Source organism: Leptonotus elevatus, chromosome 6 (genome assembly GCF_054856555.1).
Source record: "Leptonotus elevatus isolate MCC_2025b chromosome 6, RoL_Lele_1.0, whole genome shotgun sequence".
In the NCBI taxonomy this organism is placed as follows: Eukaryota; Metazoa; Chordata; class Actinopteri; order Syngnathiformes; family Syngnathidae; genus Leptonotus; species Leptonotus elevatus.
This window is the reverse complement of record NC_141244.1, coordinates 6,452,194-6,470,093: the sequence shown is the minus strand read 5'-3', so window position 1 is coordinate 6,470,093 and position 17,900 is coordinate 6,452,194. Positions and strand designations below refer to the sequence as shown.

At 37.9% G+C, this 17,900-nt stretch overlaps 1 protein-coding gene across 2 annotated transcripts in view; it reads right to left on the bottom strand.

Moving 5' to 3' along the window:
- Window positions 1-17,598, bottom strand: part of emc2 (ER membrane protein complex subunit 2) — a 53,831-nt gene extending 36,233 nt beyond the window's left edge. For both annotated transcript variants that reach the window (XM_086078607.1, XM_086078608.1), the window contains exons 1-5: window positions 17,487-17,598; window positions 16,483-16,596; window positions 14,377-14,441; window positions 8,821-8,906; window positions 6,316-6,373 (exon numbers count right to left, since the gene is read on the bottom strand). In XM_086078607.1, coding sequence (XP_085934733.1) covers window positions 6,316-6,373; window positions 8,821-8,906; window positions 14,377-14,441; window positions 16,483-16,596; window positions 17,487-17,562 — 399 coding nt within the window. In that variant the 5' untranslated portion in view covers window positions 17,563-17,598. The remainder of the gene's footprint in view (window positions 1-6,315; window positions 6,374-8,820; window positions 8,907-14,376; window positions 14,442-16,482; window positions 16,597-17,486) is intronic.
- Between the last annotated feature and the right edge of the window lie 302 nt (window positions 17,599-17,900).

Below are 17,900 nucleotides of genomic sequence, written 5' to 3'. Positions count from 1 at the left end.
TGCCTGCCAGTCCTCAACCAGGGAGGGGTTTCCTATATTATAAGATACAGTAGGACATCATGGTGCACGTTGCTTTCGCTTCATGGAACTGCTAGACTAGAGTGAGTTACGCCACAATTTGTGAATGGATGTGCAAGCTTTGGCTAAGCGTGTCTGCTTGAGCTAATGTTGGAGCTTTCACAAAAGCCGGGTATTATTTCTTAGGAGCCGCACGGTAACGAGACTGTCTGACAATACTACAATGACGAGAGTGGACCTGGCGTGTTTCATGGAGAACTTGCCCAGCTGTTCGTTTCAGATACAGAATATGAGGACTTTTTATCAGAAGATGAGGTTTGATCAAAAGTAACGCAAGTACCTTGTAAATACAGTAATTTCTGGACTATAAGCCGCTACTTTTTTCACTTGCATTCGACCCTGCGGCTAATACAAAGGTGCGGCTTATCCATCAGATCACAAGGGGGCGAAAGAGCGTCAGGAGCAAAACAAACCAAGTGAGCCCAAATACAGTAGAAGAGAACGAGAGCAAGACAATTTGCGCCCTCATTATGGAAAAGAAAGTAGCGGGAACCCGGTACGGTAATATTAAAACACCTGCAGCTTATAGTCAGGTATAGTGTATATGTGTAACAACCTAAAGTATTCCCCAAATTTAGCTAGCGCGCAGGGGTGTAACAAAAAATGATTTTAAACTGGAAATCCAGTTTTGAGTTTAACGATGCGAGTGCACCGGCACACTGACTAATGAATCAGGCTAAAAATAGCTTGAACCGGCCGATGGCTCGGTCAAGACGTTATAAATCGGTTTTATGTTGCTGATACAGCTGCTCAAAATGTTTTTATAAAACAACCAAAACTTCAGTATTGGTTGCATTAAGTATATATCAACTTATTCACTGCATGTATGGGTAGTGTACAGGAAATGAAACTGTCTCACAAGAGTAAACGTAATAGAAAGTAACTGAGATATAAAGTTAATTAGTTTACATTTAGTAAGATGGCACATTGAAAAATATATTCATTAGTAGTTACAACTTAGGACAGTAGTATTTTATTAGGCAGATGCATGTTAAAACAGCATTTTAAAAGACTGATAGGTACTAATTTGGTCTGTAACATGCCAGAACATTACATATGCAAACATGTTGCTCACTGTTTTCCAAAATAAAAGCAGGTGGTTGCAAATGTGCAAATTACTAGATTTAGATCACTTTAAAATAAAATATTAAATCAATCAAATGATTAATGGAGTATCACAATAATTGTAAATTAATTTGACAATTGACTAATTGTTGTGTAATCAAATAATCGCTGCACCGCTACACCGAATCGAATCGTAATCCTACTGAATTGAACCGAACTAAATCGTTCCATTTTAAAATCGAACCGTCCTTGTATCGGATCGCACCCCACGTATCGAGATGCGTTTGATTGGAGAGATTTACACCTCTACTAGCGCGCCTTGTAGTCAGGTGCGCCTTATAGTCCAGAAATTACTTCAAGTACAACCAAACTCACTGTTTAAATTGTCAATAAGGTACAACTAAATTCAGTTTTGCTCCACTGCCTTTTTAAAAACATACTCTAGCAAGTGAAAGCATGCTACCATATGTTTTGAGCTAGCCTATGTTTAACCGTGACTGCGCCCAATAGTGCGCCTTATGTGTGTGTTAAATACAGAAATGGCACCCGTACCTGACAATGCGCCTTTTAATATGGTGCGCCTTGCGGTCGTGAAAATACGGTATTGCACAAGATGTTGAGTTAGCATACATTCCTTAAATGATTAATTGTACGGGCTGAGGAATAATGAGAGTTCGGAGAGGTGGCGGCTCTCGGAAATAATCTGTTTTCACTCTATTGGTCCTTGATTTTGTGCATCTGTACCACCTTCAGATGGCAGGAGCTTGAACAGCTGAAACCCGAGGTGTTTAGTGTTCCGAGCTCTACTGAATAAATCAAAACAAAGTATTACTGTATTTTCCGGACTATAAGCTGCTACTTTTTTCCACGTGTTCTGGCCCCTGCAGCCAATGTGCACAACGGATGGGTTGGGTTGGGATGAGGACAGTTACCCGTTGCTGTCACTGTCAGTACTTAATAAACATGTCCTGTTTGTTGGGGCGCAAATCTCCTAAAGCCCGGTTCACACGGCAAGATTTTAAAATCTTTGAGAGACTCCACACGTGATGCGAAAAAAATCAGGGTAGTAACAGTTTGTGAAGCCCCACAGCACAATCAACACATCACACACGAACCTATTTCATTCATGAATGTTTCCTGGTTAGATGGGAAATTTCGCAAAACTTCTCGAGATTAATCATGACTTTCAAGTAAACAAACATGGAGGACCAGTTGCGATTACTTCCTGGTATGTTTTTAGCAGGGAAAAAAGCGACAAAAAGAAAAGGCGTTGTTTAAAGGATTATAAACAGCACTTTCGGTTATGCGATGACTGTTTTGATTTTGGATTCCCCACAGTCTTCCTCGCCGCCCCGCTTTCTGATTGGCTGCACGGCACCATCAACCGTCTGCATGCTCGTTTGTCCTCGGGGCTCACCACACGATGTGAAGTCGGGCCAAAACAATCCAACATGTTGAATATCCCCGATTTGAGATCGGAGCGGTCCAATCTACCTTCCGAGCGGCCGAGACCAGCCTGAACACACCACACACGGCTAAAATCTGGCTAATTCTCTTGCCGTGTGAACCCGGCTTAAATGGTGGTAAAGTAGGCGGAAGCAGTGTCTAAGAACTGGTGTCTAGACGCTATTGCCGAAGAACAGTCCGCAAGTTTCCTGTCACTCACTCACTGAATATAATGATATATCGCTGAGAACATTTCTAACATTATATCGAATATCGTAGATGTGTATCGTGATGATATCGTTATAGTGGGCCACAAATCGTCTCAGTAACTAATTGTAAGTTACCTGTATCGTCCCACCCCTACTATACATATAAAGTTAATTATACCTCCCTTTAGGTTTTTGCCTTGGTATTGTTTCTGGTTACCGGTATTGAGCAGGGATGTGATTTGACCAAAGTGAAATTATCTGAAAATTTAGCCGGGGGTCTGGGGGCCGCGGGCACCCAGCTAGGTCCAGAGCTCATGGGTTTTCCGTGTTTTTAAGTACTTTCAATGCACTCAGATGACAAAGAAATAGACAAAACAACAGCATAAATTTTCAATGTATATTGAACTATCCCATATAAAATTGCAGTTTTAGTCAACTCAAAATCAGTCACATTCAAAAACATTGGACTGCCTATGCTTTTAAAAACTATCACTGAGAATATCATCATATATATTTACCATGCAATAAATCATTTAATCAATCATTCTTAATTTAATACATAATGCATAACAAAAACATAAAATACCTCATGCAGCAAGCTCTGGTAAAAACACAATCATGCATTCGTCGAATGCATGATTGACTAAGATCATCTCTGTAACTGCATACATCAAGACAGTCAACATATTGAAACCTGAAAAGTGCAAACATGCAGCATTCATTTGAGTTTGTGTCAATGATTAACCATGTTAAATATTTATGGCCATTTTTATTACGTTGTAATATTTTTGAAAATTTGATTTTGATTCATTTGAAAAGTTTACCACCGACCTCAAAATTCACGACTCTATCAGCAACTGGTACAGGTTGTTGGGGTGGATCACGTCTCTCTATTACCGCTTCCGATTGTGATGTCAATAAGGGATGGAGGCCGTAAAGTTTTGGAGTTTTCGTTTGGGCACCGAAACTTCCAGCGATGGAATAATTTGTTGTTCTTGACTGGAGTTCTTTCACGTGTTTTTTGCTCTTTGCGTGACTTTCAAGAGCTTTGAAACCTCTCCCACCATAGTCAATGGTATCATGGCACCAAATGCAAAGCTCTTTCCCGGCACGATCGATCTTCCAAATAAAGTCACTGAACAAATTCGTCACAGTCTTCTTTCCAACATTTGTAGATATATCCTTCTCTAACCAGTCCCATCGAAACTTGTTTTTTACGATCTTGTCAATTTCCTTAACTCGCGGAGCATCTTTGCGTTCGATCACGGACATATTTCTTTAAACACCCGGCAAAAACGTGTGAGAAATGAACAATGGCATACTCCTATGCCTTTATAACAAGCGCGTTTATTGGTCAACAAACAATGGCATACTCCTATGCCTTTATAACAAGCACGTTTATTGGTCAACACGGAGACTTCCGCCAATCGCAAGATCCGTTTCATTTCAGTTAGTAGAGAGACGAAATAGGATTTTTTACCACTTAAAAAATTGTAACATTTTATTTTTGGAGATAAAAAAAGCGGAATTCCGCGACTTAGCGGAAAAATCACATCCCTGATTGAGGTATTTTATGCAGGTATAGTATCAAAGTCAAAATGTTTGTTTCGTGACAACACGACTGTGGGTGATGCGAGACAAAAAGCAATGGAATGGATAAGAGTCTTTTTTTAAGGATTTGGATACTGTCCTGGTAAAAAGAAACAAAAACCTTGAGCAATTTTTGTTGATTCAACAATTTTGGTTAATGGGTACCACATCTACTCCATAGCCTGTAATTACAACAGCTCACTTTCCAATCTCTGCTTTGGATGCTGGCATGCTTTGCAAGTCTTCCTTGTGGTCACCAAATTTCCGTCACTTCTCAGGCCCATCCCCAGCAGACTCCTGAACCTGCAGGAGAAAGTGCTTGCGATAGTCCTTGCCCCAAGATAGTTGACTAAATGATAAAGCTAATCTCTGCACCACCCTTTATCACTACACCCAGTCACAAAGGGAAAGGATGGTGGGAAACAGTCTGCGGTTAACACCCTTAAACAGAGGACCAGCTGTCTTTTTTTCCCCATTCCAACCCTAGTACTGGGTGATAGCCTGTGCTCAATAGGGTGGTACTTGGGTAAAAATAGTTTACCATTCCCATTTGTTTTTGTTCAACATTAAAACAAAGAAATGGGAACGTTTAAGATTTCAAGTATTTTTAAATGTTGGGGGGGAAATTATTGTAGAAAAATATAGAGTTATGGTATTTACTTGTTTAAGTTTCCATGTAACTTTTTAAAATATACTGATAACCTCCCAGAACATTCTGTTAGAAATGTAAAAGGATGTCTATTGTCTAGGATTAAAAAAAAAATCTTTATTTTGAAAAGTAAAATGATTATATAAACTCACTGATTTACTTAATGTAATTGATTGTCATCTTCATTGCACTAAAGTTGCAACTGCAGTTGAATGTAATAATGCAGTGATCATAACAAAATATTGTCGTTGCATGTATTATTAAATACCTGTCTACAGAGACACAAAAAATGTCAATCCATCACCATTTGCACCAGCATCTTAATTCAGTAATATAGTGAACTTTAAGTGTTCTTAAAAATTAGGTAGAGGTTTTATTCCTAATATACACTTGTATTTATTATTGTAGGCCACTGCAACATTATGCCCAGTTGAAACATTAACATTGTGCTTGAATGTAGGAAAATCAAAGTGTACTTAAGTAATGATTACATTTATTTAATACATCTATTGCAATCGCAAATGAAAATCACATTCCAATAAATGTTCAATAAACATTAAGAACCTGTAAAATCCTGTGAGTTTTTGTGTAAATACATTGAATATTTTGGAAGAAAAAACATGTGCAAAGATTATTTAGTATGGATAGGTATTGCATCGGTATCTGTAGATACTGAACCCAAGGTGTCAGTATTGATATCGGTAATGAAAAAAGCGGATTGGAGCATCCCAACAGTTTGAGGTTTATTGCAGTGTTGTGCCGATACGATACGGTATTGGGAGGGGCCCTGATACAGCATTAAAAAGATGACATCGGTATCGGCAAGTACAAACAAATAACTGGCAAACGCCATTTACCGATACGAGTATAGAACTTTTAACTTGTGTCTTGCTCTCGGATGACACTCACTGCATGATCACGTGTGTTAAGTGCTTGCCAAACCAAGCTATCACTGCTCATAATAGCTTACTGCTTTTTTCTTCCTGGTTGTTAGTTATCAATGGTATGTTAAAGCCCCCCTATCTGATGTATGTAAGAAACCAATTGCCATCAAAAATCGCTAGTCTTATAACCTTTTGGAGCCAAACACACAGCTCCATTATGAACTCAATGTTGATAAATCATGCGGTTTTACATCTATCTCTGCGCGTCACAGGGCTGTAACATGGCTAATCTGATTCATGTAAACGGTGATCTGAATGGATCACGTCCCATGGAAACAGGTGACCACATCGGAATGACAAAAAAGTCTCCATGTAAACCCAGCTACTGTCTTACTGTATTTGTGGGGTCGTCTTGAAGAATGGCATCATAGTGCTTGTTGGCCTCATCATACCTACAGAGAGAAATAAAATACAATCTCAGTTTTCACACAATTCAATTCTAATTTCAATTCTAATCTTGCAAAATTAGGTGGTGGGGAAATCAAACAGTTTTGGAGGATCAAGTTTCTGTATACATCATGCATGTTTCTATGATTACAGTAAGGCTGTATTGTACAGTAATCAGTGGCGATCTTAGGGATGAAATAAACACTCATTTAAGTGTAGGTTGCTGGTTACACAGCCAACCTTGTAAGAGTCTTGTATCATTTCACAATGAGTCATGAAATCCATGAAAATAAAGCCCTTTGTTTTGAATATTCTATTCGTTTGATTGTAGTCAGTTTGATTCACCTTTAAACAAGATCATATTGTTGCATTAAAATGTGCTTAGATCCGCAGCCAAATTGTTTATTTGGATGCCTGTGTCTTGACCAATAACACCACACTACATGTGAACTTGGGCAACCAAAACTGGTCACTGAAGCGAACAGGATTGCTTGAGAGCCAAGTTTATGCGTTTTAAATATCAAATTATGCTGTAGCAAAATACGGTAAAAAAACAAAACAAAACATAAGGTAACATATGAGTACACCCCTTTTTACATTTTATTCAATATCTCAATTAATATAAGAACAATTTCTAAAATTTTGAGAAAAAAAAGAATTCTGTAGAATATGCGCTTAACTCACAACATGAAAATAAAGTTGATAACAGAATGCATAGATTACAAAATCGTCTGTTTAATCAAATTAACTAATGCAAAAAATGTATGCAACCCACAGCAAAAACAACTCCTTATAGTATTTTCTATGACCTTCATGACTGTTATGGATAGCAACATGTGTGCTAGGCCTGGAATTAACAAGTTGTTGTCTTTTTCTTGGGGTGTACTTATTTGTGCAAAATGTTCTTTAATAAATTTAATTAAAAACTACTTTTTGGTGTATACCAATTAACAAATCTTTGCAATAAATGGCTCACATTTGAGTATTTAGTAGTATAGTATCCCAAAGAAAATCTTAATTCTGAAAGGAAACTAAAGGTGTTCTTACAAACCTGTTGGGGTGTATTCACTTATGCTGAATACTGTATGTGTAGTATAGGCTACTTGTCATATTCTCTCAGGCACATAACGACCATGTCAATGATGTTTTCAAATCTGAAACACTGATATTTTAGCTGTCAAAGGCAGTGATCAGTGATCAGTAGCCAGGTATACATGGAGCCATGTATTCCAATTAAATAAATCCAAATAGCCAAACTGAACGAAAATGCTCCCATATAAACAGCTCATTCAATCAGATTGACGAAGGTGGTATATTCCTTTTGCCAAACCGAATGAGCGCCATGTTAACAGTTCAATCGGAATAGCCAGGCTGCGTCCGATTAGCGCATGCTCTTTCTTGACGTGTCACGACATTGCAGTTCCCGCACTTTAAACGCAGTGTCTTACCAAAAGCTCGTCTGCGAGGAAAGAACTTGTTTCAATGTACTTTGAACTTGTTTTTATTAAGATGTTTATTTAATAAAAGCATTAACACTATCATAGCTACTGTGCTAAATGACAAATTAACTCCATCTTGATCAATTACGTTATCAATGTCCGGGCGTCCCACGGCTGTAACTTGGCTGATCTGATTTAGCAGACTGGGGCACTCAAATGGCAGATTGGAATGGATCACGTCATAAGTAAAAAGCTCTTCATTCAGTATGATTTCAATTGTAAAAAAAAAAAAGTCTCCATGTAAACCCGGCTAGTGTCCCATAGCACACACTACAGCAGACAGAAGCAACTCTGGTTTCCATTAGCACTAAACAGCCCCACATCCAGAATGGCTGCCTCTGTCACACTCACTTTATTACTCAGCCACACTTTGGAATATTTCAGATGGCACAAGGATGCAAGCCTCTAATTCGGTGGGGCAGTGGGTGTTTTGGAATTATTGTTAGAAGCTTTCCTTAAGTGTACCCCTTTTTTTCTACCAATTAGCCACGGTGTTGGGGTTACTTAATCTGACAAAAAAAAACAAAGCAAAATGTCTCTAAAGTTTTGTTTATAAAATAAAGAACTGGGAGAAGGGGAAACACATGAAGTGACGTAAACACTTACTGGGCCAAGACACACTCATTTGTACCAGCACAAAAACCGGACAGGAAAGACGAAAACAGAGATTGAGGGACCCCGAGAATAACAGTGGGATCTGACCACTTCCTTCCCGGGAATCCCGAACTGCAACTCAGGGCTATCCAAAGTCAAAACTTTCTCCATGTTACCCAATTCAGTAAATGAATGCCGAGTGATCCAACATAAACACACCCAACCCTCAAACCTTTTCGAACATATACAGACTCAGACTATTGTTTCAAAATCTTTAAACGGTTTCTGATTTTAAACCTTCTTAGGTACAATTCACAAACGTGATGTTTTTGCTCCAGATTTTGTTGTTCTATGCTTACCTTTCTAAAGCTTCCAGCCTCATGCCCGATAATCGCTTCACTCTGTGGCTATCTGGAAACTGCTTCCTCAGTTCCTGTAGACAGGTCTGCAAGGATGTGGGCAGACAAGAGACACCAATTATAGTTGGCTCTATCTACTGAACTATTTTATGCTCCATTCGTGCGCGCAAAAGAAAAAAAGTACCATTTTGAGATTTTGGCCTATTTTGCTTTCAAAAGACACTGTCCAATCCAAACCAGCCAAAATATATCTTCGGTTTTATTTTTTACCCAAGTTGCCCACTTGGGCGCTTGCTGTCCCTTCTAACTGTTGGCTTATTCAGTAAACATAATAAAAGGATTTCTACATAAAGTCTTTTGAAGACTATTTTTAATTAAATTTAAGAGCTATATCTTGACATAAAAACTAAAACAAAACGGTCAGGAAATTACATTTACTGTAATTGTATGCGAAATTCAAGTACCGGCAGGTTAATGTATACCTTGAACTACAGGAAAAAGAAATGGAAAAGAAAACTTGTGCTGTAAGTTTCCAAAATCAGGACAAGCTTGTCCTAAATTAGTCATCTGCTGTTTACAGTTTGTTCACTGAGAATAAAGTGGTCCTATCCTATGTCCACATTCCAGTACATTCCAAAATGATTTTTTTATATGCAAAGCTTGAAATAAGCAGGTTGGCAACTTGGCATTGCAGTTTGCGTGTCCAAATTTGTTATTTGCTCCTCATTAATAAAAATTGACACACAAAACTGCGCAGAGAAAACAAAATTAGTGTCATGTCTGTCAAGTCGCGAATGAACGCAAGCGTTCTCGTCATTCACTTACGAAAAGACCACGCGAAAGAACACGTTTATCTGCAAGGAGAAAAAACAAGCAAAACATAATCTACGATATCAATGAATGTTGAAGATTTTGGGGGAGTGTTGAGGGGTGGCTTGGTGGAGGGTGATGTCATGCTTGTCCCTGCAGACATGTAGTGTTATCTAGCATATGACACAATTAAGATGGAAACTGAAAAGAACAAGAAGCTATCTTCGAACACAGCCCAAACTCCAACTCAGACGCCAAGAAAACTTTATTCAAGCGCACATACTCGCACTCACCATACATGAGCTTGACAAGGAGGCTTCAGTCACGCTTTTGGCTCGAGTTGGAAGTTGCAGTGCTCGAAGCTGGCCTCATCTTGTTTTTCTTTCCATCCCAACCCTGGTCGTACACTAGCTAACACTACATTTTTAAACTCTGCAATGCAACTTTAACAGCGAAGTCAACCAATGAAGGAGGTTATTTTTAAAGTTGTGTTTTGTAAAACGAGTAATTTTATTATTTATAACTTTTAGGGGTGTGAATTGCCTAGTACCTGGCGATTCGATTCGTATCACGATTCATAGGTCACGATTTGATTCGATACCGATTAATCCCGATGCAAATCTATAAATTGATTATTGCGATTTATTTATTTTACTCAAATTTAGAAAATACTAATCAGTAAACTGGTACATGTACACTGTAAGATTTGTATGAACATGTATTTATTTATCTGAAAATTCTGACTTATAACTGAGCCACCGCATTTAACAAACTGGTTGCAGTCTGTTTCATGTTTGAACAGCACTGAAATAAAATATTAAGGCTTAATGTACCATTAATATAACATTCTTCCATTCTTAATGTGTGAATCTTAACCCTAAGTAAGAGGTTTTGTTGAATATTCCCATAAAAAAATTATGTATAAAAATCAATTCGAGAATTGCGCGCTGTAATATCGCGATATATTGCCGAATCAATTTTTTCTAACACCCCTAATAACTTTACTTGTTGAACAAGCAAATTAAATGTTATAATTGACTGAAACCCTCCTCTTTTTGTCATTGTTTTTTTTTCTCTCCCCAAAACAACATTGATAAGACTGAGAACTTGCTATTCCTGATCATCAATGAAAAGGCATGATGTGGTCCTGCGCTGGACACAGAACTTCAATCAATAGTGACTAATGTTTCTCAGAAGCAGAAGGTTACAGCTCCAATTTTAACTTCAAGTATCTCTGACACAGGGCTGGGGCATGGGGTTAAAAAAAAGAAAAAGAAGCATGATTAATGTTTTCACATTGGCCACTCTTGATTGTCATCACTTTCTTTTTATATTGTTTTTAACCTTAAGAGCAAAGTAAACAAACACAAATATTTTACATATACAGTAAGAAAATAAGTATTTGAACACCCTACAATTTTGCAAGTTCACTCACTTAGAAATGATGGAGGGGTCTTAAATTTTCCGTAAATTTGCATGTTCACTGTGAGAGACACAATCTAAACTAAAAACTCAGGAAATCCTTTTTTAAAAAAGATTTATTTGTATATTACAGCAGGAAATATGTATTTGAACACGTGCCAATCAGCAAGAATTCTGGCCCTCAAAGACCTGCTACTGTGCCTTCAAAAAGTCTACCTCCGATCCATTTATTAATCTAACTTAATCTAACCTTTTTGAGGTTGTTAGGTGTATAGAAACACTTGTGCACCTCACAATCTGTCAGACTATACAGTGCTGCTCATAAATTTGTGAACCCTGCAGGCATGGTCAGATTTTTTTGTATAAAATATTAAAACAACTTTATTAAATGTTTAGTCATACCCAAATCTACAATGCTGACATTGAAAATAATGGACTTGAACAAAAATAATGATAATATTGTCATTCATACTCAGATTTCATGGGTGCAAAAGTATGTGAACCTCTCACTTAATCAGACGTTGCACCTCCTTTTGCAATGAAAACTTCATCCAAACACTTTCTTTAGTGATTTATCAGTCTTTCACATCTACTTTGGGGGAATTTTTGCCACTCTTTCTTGCAAAATGCAGCCAGTTGAGAGAGGTTGGATGGGCGTCTGGCATAAACTGCCCACTTCAGGTCCCGCCACAGTATTTTGAAAGAATTTAAGTCCGGATTTTAACTGGGCACATCCAGAACATGAATCTTGTTGTTCTTCAGCCATTCCTTGGTTGTATTGCTGGAATGCTTTAGATTCTTGTCATATTGCATGATCCATCGTCTACCAGGCTGTAACTTCACAAAGAACGGCTTCAGGTTATGATCCAGGATTTCACAATATTCCTCTGAATTCATGATGGATTATGTGGAGTTGTCCAGGTCCTGATGATGAAAAACCAGCCCCAGAACTTAACATTCTCACCACCCTGCTTCACTGTAGGGAGAAGGTTATTTTGCTGGTATGCTTGACTTTTCACCAAAAATGACTGTTTTAGTTGTAACCAAACAGTTAAATTTTAGACAACTGTCCACAGAAGGGACTTTCAAAAAGCTTCAGGTTTGTCCAGGTACTCTCTGGCAAAGTTGAGATGGGCAGCTTTGATCTTTTTTTGTGAGCAGAGGCTTCTACATAGCAAGCCTTCCACAGGGCTTAAAGTAAAAAAAAATAATAATCCTGAGCCTGAACTTTTTCCGAGGAGCGCTGTTGAGGTCCAACGTGCCGATTCGTTGTTTGACCGATATCAAGCAATCGCAATTGGATTTGTCGTCGTGGATGGGCTGGGCATTTGGGAAACTCATGATTTTTTTAAATTCTCGATAGCCAGTCCTCCCCAAGTGTCAAGTCAACTCTTTCATTATCCATTTATGTTTTGTATAGTACAGTATAGCGCTGCGGGTTGCAGTCCCCTCTAGTGCTGCAGCTATCGAATATTTAGGTTTAAAAAAAAAAAGAGCAATGATGATGACATTACCTCTTTTTGAAAGAAAAAATAATAATAATAAGAAAAATTTTACTTAAAATGTGCTTAACAGCACATTACATTCCTGTCTAGAAAGTATGGGAGATTTTTGACAAATCTCTCCCCATGAATTTTGGAATGACCTTCCGTTAAATATTAGGCAACCTCCCTCTCTCCCCACTCTTAAAACACAATTTAATTGACTTATTAATTTACCTCACTTCTCATAATTGTTAATGTATTTGGTGTTATTTGTGTTTTACCTGTCTTTATCATTTTTACTCCATGTACAGCACTTTGTATGAAATGAAATTCCGAGTTGAGTAGTTTTTGGTCTGTGAGACAAAGTGATGTCAGAACCACACTTGTGATTTTGCCGACCGTCAGCTGCACAATTGAGTGAGCTCGGTTTATTAAACTGATCTCTAGGAACGGCAACTGTGTCCGGCTGTCAGCATCAAGCGTGCAATCATCACATCAATTTGAAAAGTAGTCCGATGACTCGAGCTGCAGCCGTTATCACCGTTAGCAAGCGAACACTGTTGAAACCCAAAACACTGGCAATATGCACCGTGCAATACAATGCCAGTGTAATTAAGTCTTCCTTTAGTGCCCTTAATTGGCGATCGAACGTGATTTCTGTACGAAGTTGTTTTGTTGACTTTGGTCGCAATTGTTTACGCCGGCAATAGGAACGGCAGGCAACGGCAACGTTCCACAGGACGAGTCAAGTCATCCATTGCGCCGCGAATGCCAAAACGCATCCGGAATTTTTTTTTAAATAAAAGCGTTCATCGGCATTGCGCTCCACATATTACTTAGTATGGGGAGGTTTATTTTGAAGTTGGCCTTTTCTCCGCATTGGCGGTGTTTTGCAAGACGTGTCAAATATTCCCCACATGTTAACTGTTTACTTCGCTGTGCCGGAGTACTTTAAGCCCTGCTTCCATGAAAGCCTTGTTGATTGACTTTTCTTCTGATTGTTGAAGCATGCAACATGTGTCCAAGATGCAGCAAAAAAGGTCTGCAAATCCCTCGATTTCAAAAGACACCAGGGACAAAATGGTAGACCTCTCCACAAGCGTGAAATGGGCAAAGAACTACAGGAAACAGAAGACCTCTGTAATTGTAAACAAAAGCTTCTGTACCAAATATTAACATTTATTTTCTCACGTGTTCAAATACTTATTTCCAGCACTTACATACAAATAAATTCTTTAAAAATCATCAATCAATTTTTTTATTTTAGATTGTGACTCTCACAGTGGACATGCACCCATCAGGAAAATTTCAGACCCTACCATAATTTCTAAGTCAGTGAACTTACAAAATAGCAGGGTGTTCCATTACTTATTTTTCTCACTGTACATATGCTGTAATTGTTCAATATTCTGCCCAATTGAAATAAATTTGTTAAAACGGATTAACTAGGTATTTTTTACATAACACCATCAGCGGCATAATTATTGACTATCTTAACAGTTTGAAGAATTTATCGCGACAGGCTTAGCAATATTCACTAATAAAGACTAACTGGAAATGTGAAATGTGTCTTCAGGGTGGCAAATAAACCACGAAGAAAAAAAGAAAAAAAGTTGACCTCTACAAATTAGGGTCACTCACTCGCTCATGTGCTTACACCCTCTTATTCCAACCCTCTGGTAATGATTTTTTCCGAACGATAAAATAATACCATTTGGCCAAATAAAAACTGTATTTACACATTTGGCAAAGACGATGCTGCAAGTGGGAATGGCTGCAAGAGCAAAAATGATTGCCTTGGAAGGTCTTGGGTGTGTAAGGAGGTGCCATAAAATCTTACCAGAGCCAAGTCATCCCGACTGCAGTCCAACGCTGCGATCATCACCTGCTCATAAATAATCCATACTGGGCAGAATAGAGACAAACAAAAGAGGCTGTGTTAACAACCTTTCCAGTCTCCTGCTTGGAGTAACAGGATGTTTGAATCATATAAATTGCGTAATTCAGAAATATAAATACAAAAATAAGACTGCTAAACCCAAATGCTAAACATTATTGTACCACACTTCTTTGATGTAAATAAGATGACAAGCATTTTTAGAAAAAAATATTTTGATTATTTAATCCCGCATTTGATAGTTAGGTGTACAAGTATTGGATGATGAATGAATTGTATGGTATTGCATGCTTTGAAAGGTGCCTTTAAATGTGTGGTTGTTATTGCTTTGCTACTGTGCTACTCTTAGCCTGACACTAGCAATAGTGTTACACTGGTAATGTTGATCAACTACCGTGATTTCCAGACTACAAGCCGCTATTTTCCTCCCACGGTTTCAACACTGCTGCTTTAAATTTTATTCAATTAATTTATGGATTTTACAAACAATCTTCATGCCACCTATACATTTAGAGATAGTTTCGTCACATCTGACCAACAAAATTGCCGAACAAGTCAAAGTGGAGCAATGACGGAGGTTGCGCTCATAGAAAATTGTCATGTCTCCAGTCATGGTTTATATAGAGCCATGTATTCCAATTTGCATGAAACCGAAAGACCAAACAGAATGGAAATGCTGTTTAACTGTGTCGTGAACTATTCCGATCTGCCATTAACCTGCAGCACTACTAGACAATCAGAAAAGCCGTTTTACAGCCACGTCAGAGATCGACTTAAACATTACGTGATTTCTCAAGATTGAGTTTGTCTATTTAGCACAGTAATTGTGAATGCTATAACATTTTTATTAAAAGGTACACCCCATTTATTAAAAACAAACTAGCTTTTCTGTGAAATGGTTCATGTAAACTCTTCCCTGAATTTTTTTTGGTCAATTTATGTGAAGTGATTGTGATTTTATAGTACTGTTTAGGGATATTTTAGCATTAGGTACAGTAGCTGCCATTTTTGGACAATCACATGATCATCGTGATGTAACGCATGCTGTAAACAAGCATGAAATCGCATGGCTTCGAATGACTACAAAGACACTCGCGGATATAAAAGGGGGAATTACGCCCTTATAAAAATAAACAAGCAATAAACCAGAGCGAGTAAAAGTTAGGGACTGTCCACAAATTACATATTCCAGGGGAGTGTTGTCACAATACTAAAATCTGAACTTCGATGCTATACTTACATAAAATACCTTGATTACACTACTAAAATGGTAACTTGAAAAAAATCTAAATCACAAAAAGCAGCTAAATTAAAACTGACAGAATAACTTCAAATTATTTTATTCATGAATGAAAATGAAGACAGAAAAAATTAGGATTGCTCATTATACTCGTCATTTAATTAATGAGGTGCCGCCACTTGTAATGCCTGCGCTGTTTTTTGTTTGTTTGTTTGTTTTATCAGAAAATGTTACGTCATATATAAGCACGTATAATTTTGCTTTTCCTTAACTTTAGCATGTGTGATTTTACTGACTGGAGATAACTTACCGGTAGTTTTATTTTGCCTATACAGTACACTATGTATATAGTTGGCTATTTATTTATCAATAAGTTCAGTGCAGTTGACCTGTATATGTCATGTTTCATGCAACATGAAAAGTTGGTAAAGCCACAGATTTGTTTGCATTATTGTTATAATCTAAACATTTACTGATTTACAGTATAATGCATAATATGTTTATATCGTACTTGTGTGACAGAATTATGTTGTCCTCACAATCACAATATTTGGGGGAGGGGTAGGGGGGTTGTCTCAATTTGATTATTTTCCATAATCATTCAGCCCTCGCTCTGTGCTGCCATAGTGTATATGCGCTTTTTTTTCTTTATGCATGTTTGAAATAAAAATTAACTCGTTCATAAAACCTACACATTATATATATATATATATAGATCACTTTTACACACATTCTTTAATTCAGTAAATCCATACAAATATTATTTTCTCTTTTTCCAATGAGCAATTAGTTTTCAACAGTGCACTTACTGTCATCCCCCAGTTTAGATGAATGTTCACCGATGAGCTCTTCGCCAACATCCACTATTTGTTCACTGTTTCTGCAGTTATCCTCTCTCCACTTGCGTAACTTGTCTCGCATCTCTGTAGACACAGTACATAAAATAAATTGAACCTTTCGAATTAGCGGCGTATATTGGTAAACAAACTTCGTTCATATGTTGTGCAGGGATTAGGTACAGCCTGTGACACGCACAATTGAATAGGCAGTGGATAGTGGAACAGCTCGCATTTGTCAATAGCCGGTCTGCGGTGGTTCCTGCCTCACTTCACTTTTTCTGTGTCATTTTACGAAGTTCTTTGCCACCAAAGATGGGCAGCTATCGGCATTACCAGCCTAACCCTCAAACTGTTATCAGCATTATCAGCCTAATCCTACCCATAACCCTCAGAGCATAAAGGCTGTTGTTAAACACTTGTAGTTACAAAAAAAGAGGAGAAGAAAATAAAATATAAAAATAAAATATCCACTTCGATGTTAATAGTTTGTCTAACGGTTACTACTTTGAATATTTTAACTGGGGAAGCTTGCAGAACGATAACGCCGCATTTCGGCCAGATAATTTATTACTACATACTAAAACGGGAATTGTATTATTGGCTAATATTCAATATCCTGTAGCTACGGCTAAAGACAGCAATAACAGTCGCTGAAAGATAGACTGACGTGCCACTAAGATAAAAGGAGTTCTGCCGTGTGCAACGAGAACGCCTTTTATCTTTTACAACGTGCATTTCTCATATAAATGGAACGATCAATCATATAATCAACAATACGGTACTCAAATAAAATTGGCAGGTATTTACCTTGAAGTACGATGCTAACGCTAGCAATGCTATTACTAGCGGCGAACTACTTCCCACAATAGTATGTTGTCACTTCAGAGTATAAAATAAACGACTGTCTCACACAGAGCACAGAATACCTCTATACTGGCAAATAATGATCCCGTGACAATTATCGGTTGCCTTACCTTCCCAGCCTACATCGTACATTTCGGAAACCGACGCCATCTTTTCTTTGCGACAACAGCCTCCGTGCCTAGTCATGTGACTGCTAGTGGGCGTGGCATCACACACATCTTCATGTACAAATGCTGGAAGGAGCCATAATTTTAACAAAGTGCTGTTAGATATGGAGAAAATACGCGCATATGTGCATAATACGAGCTATTTAATATATTTCATTGTTTATAATACATTGTCTATGCATATGTCTATTCTAAGCTAAAAGCTTGAAGCAAAAAAAAACGGGGGAAAAAACTGGATGGGTGCTGTGCTGTTCTGCATACACTTATGCATAGCTGAATGACAATAAGTCTGTCTAAATGTCTCGTGACTACGGTGAGAAAATGGCTGAATCAGGTGCAACACTAAACATGTATTAC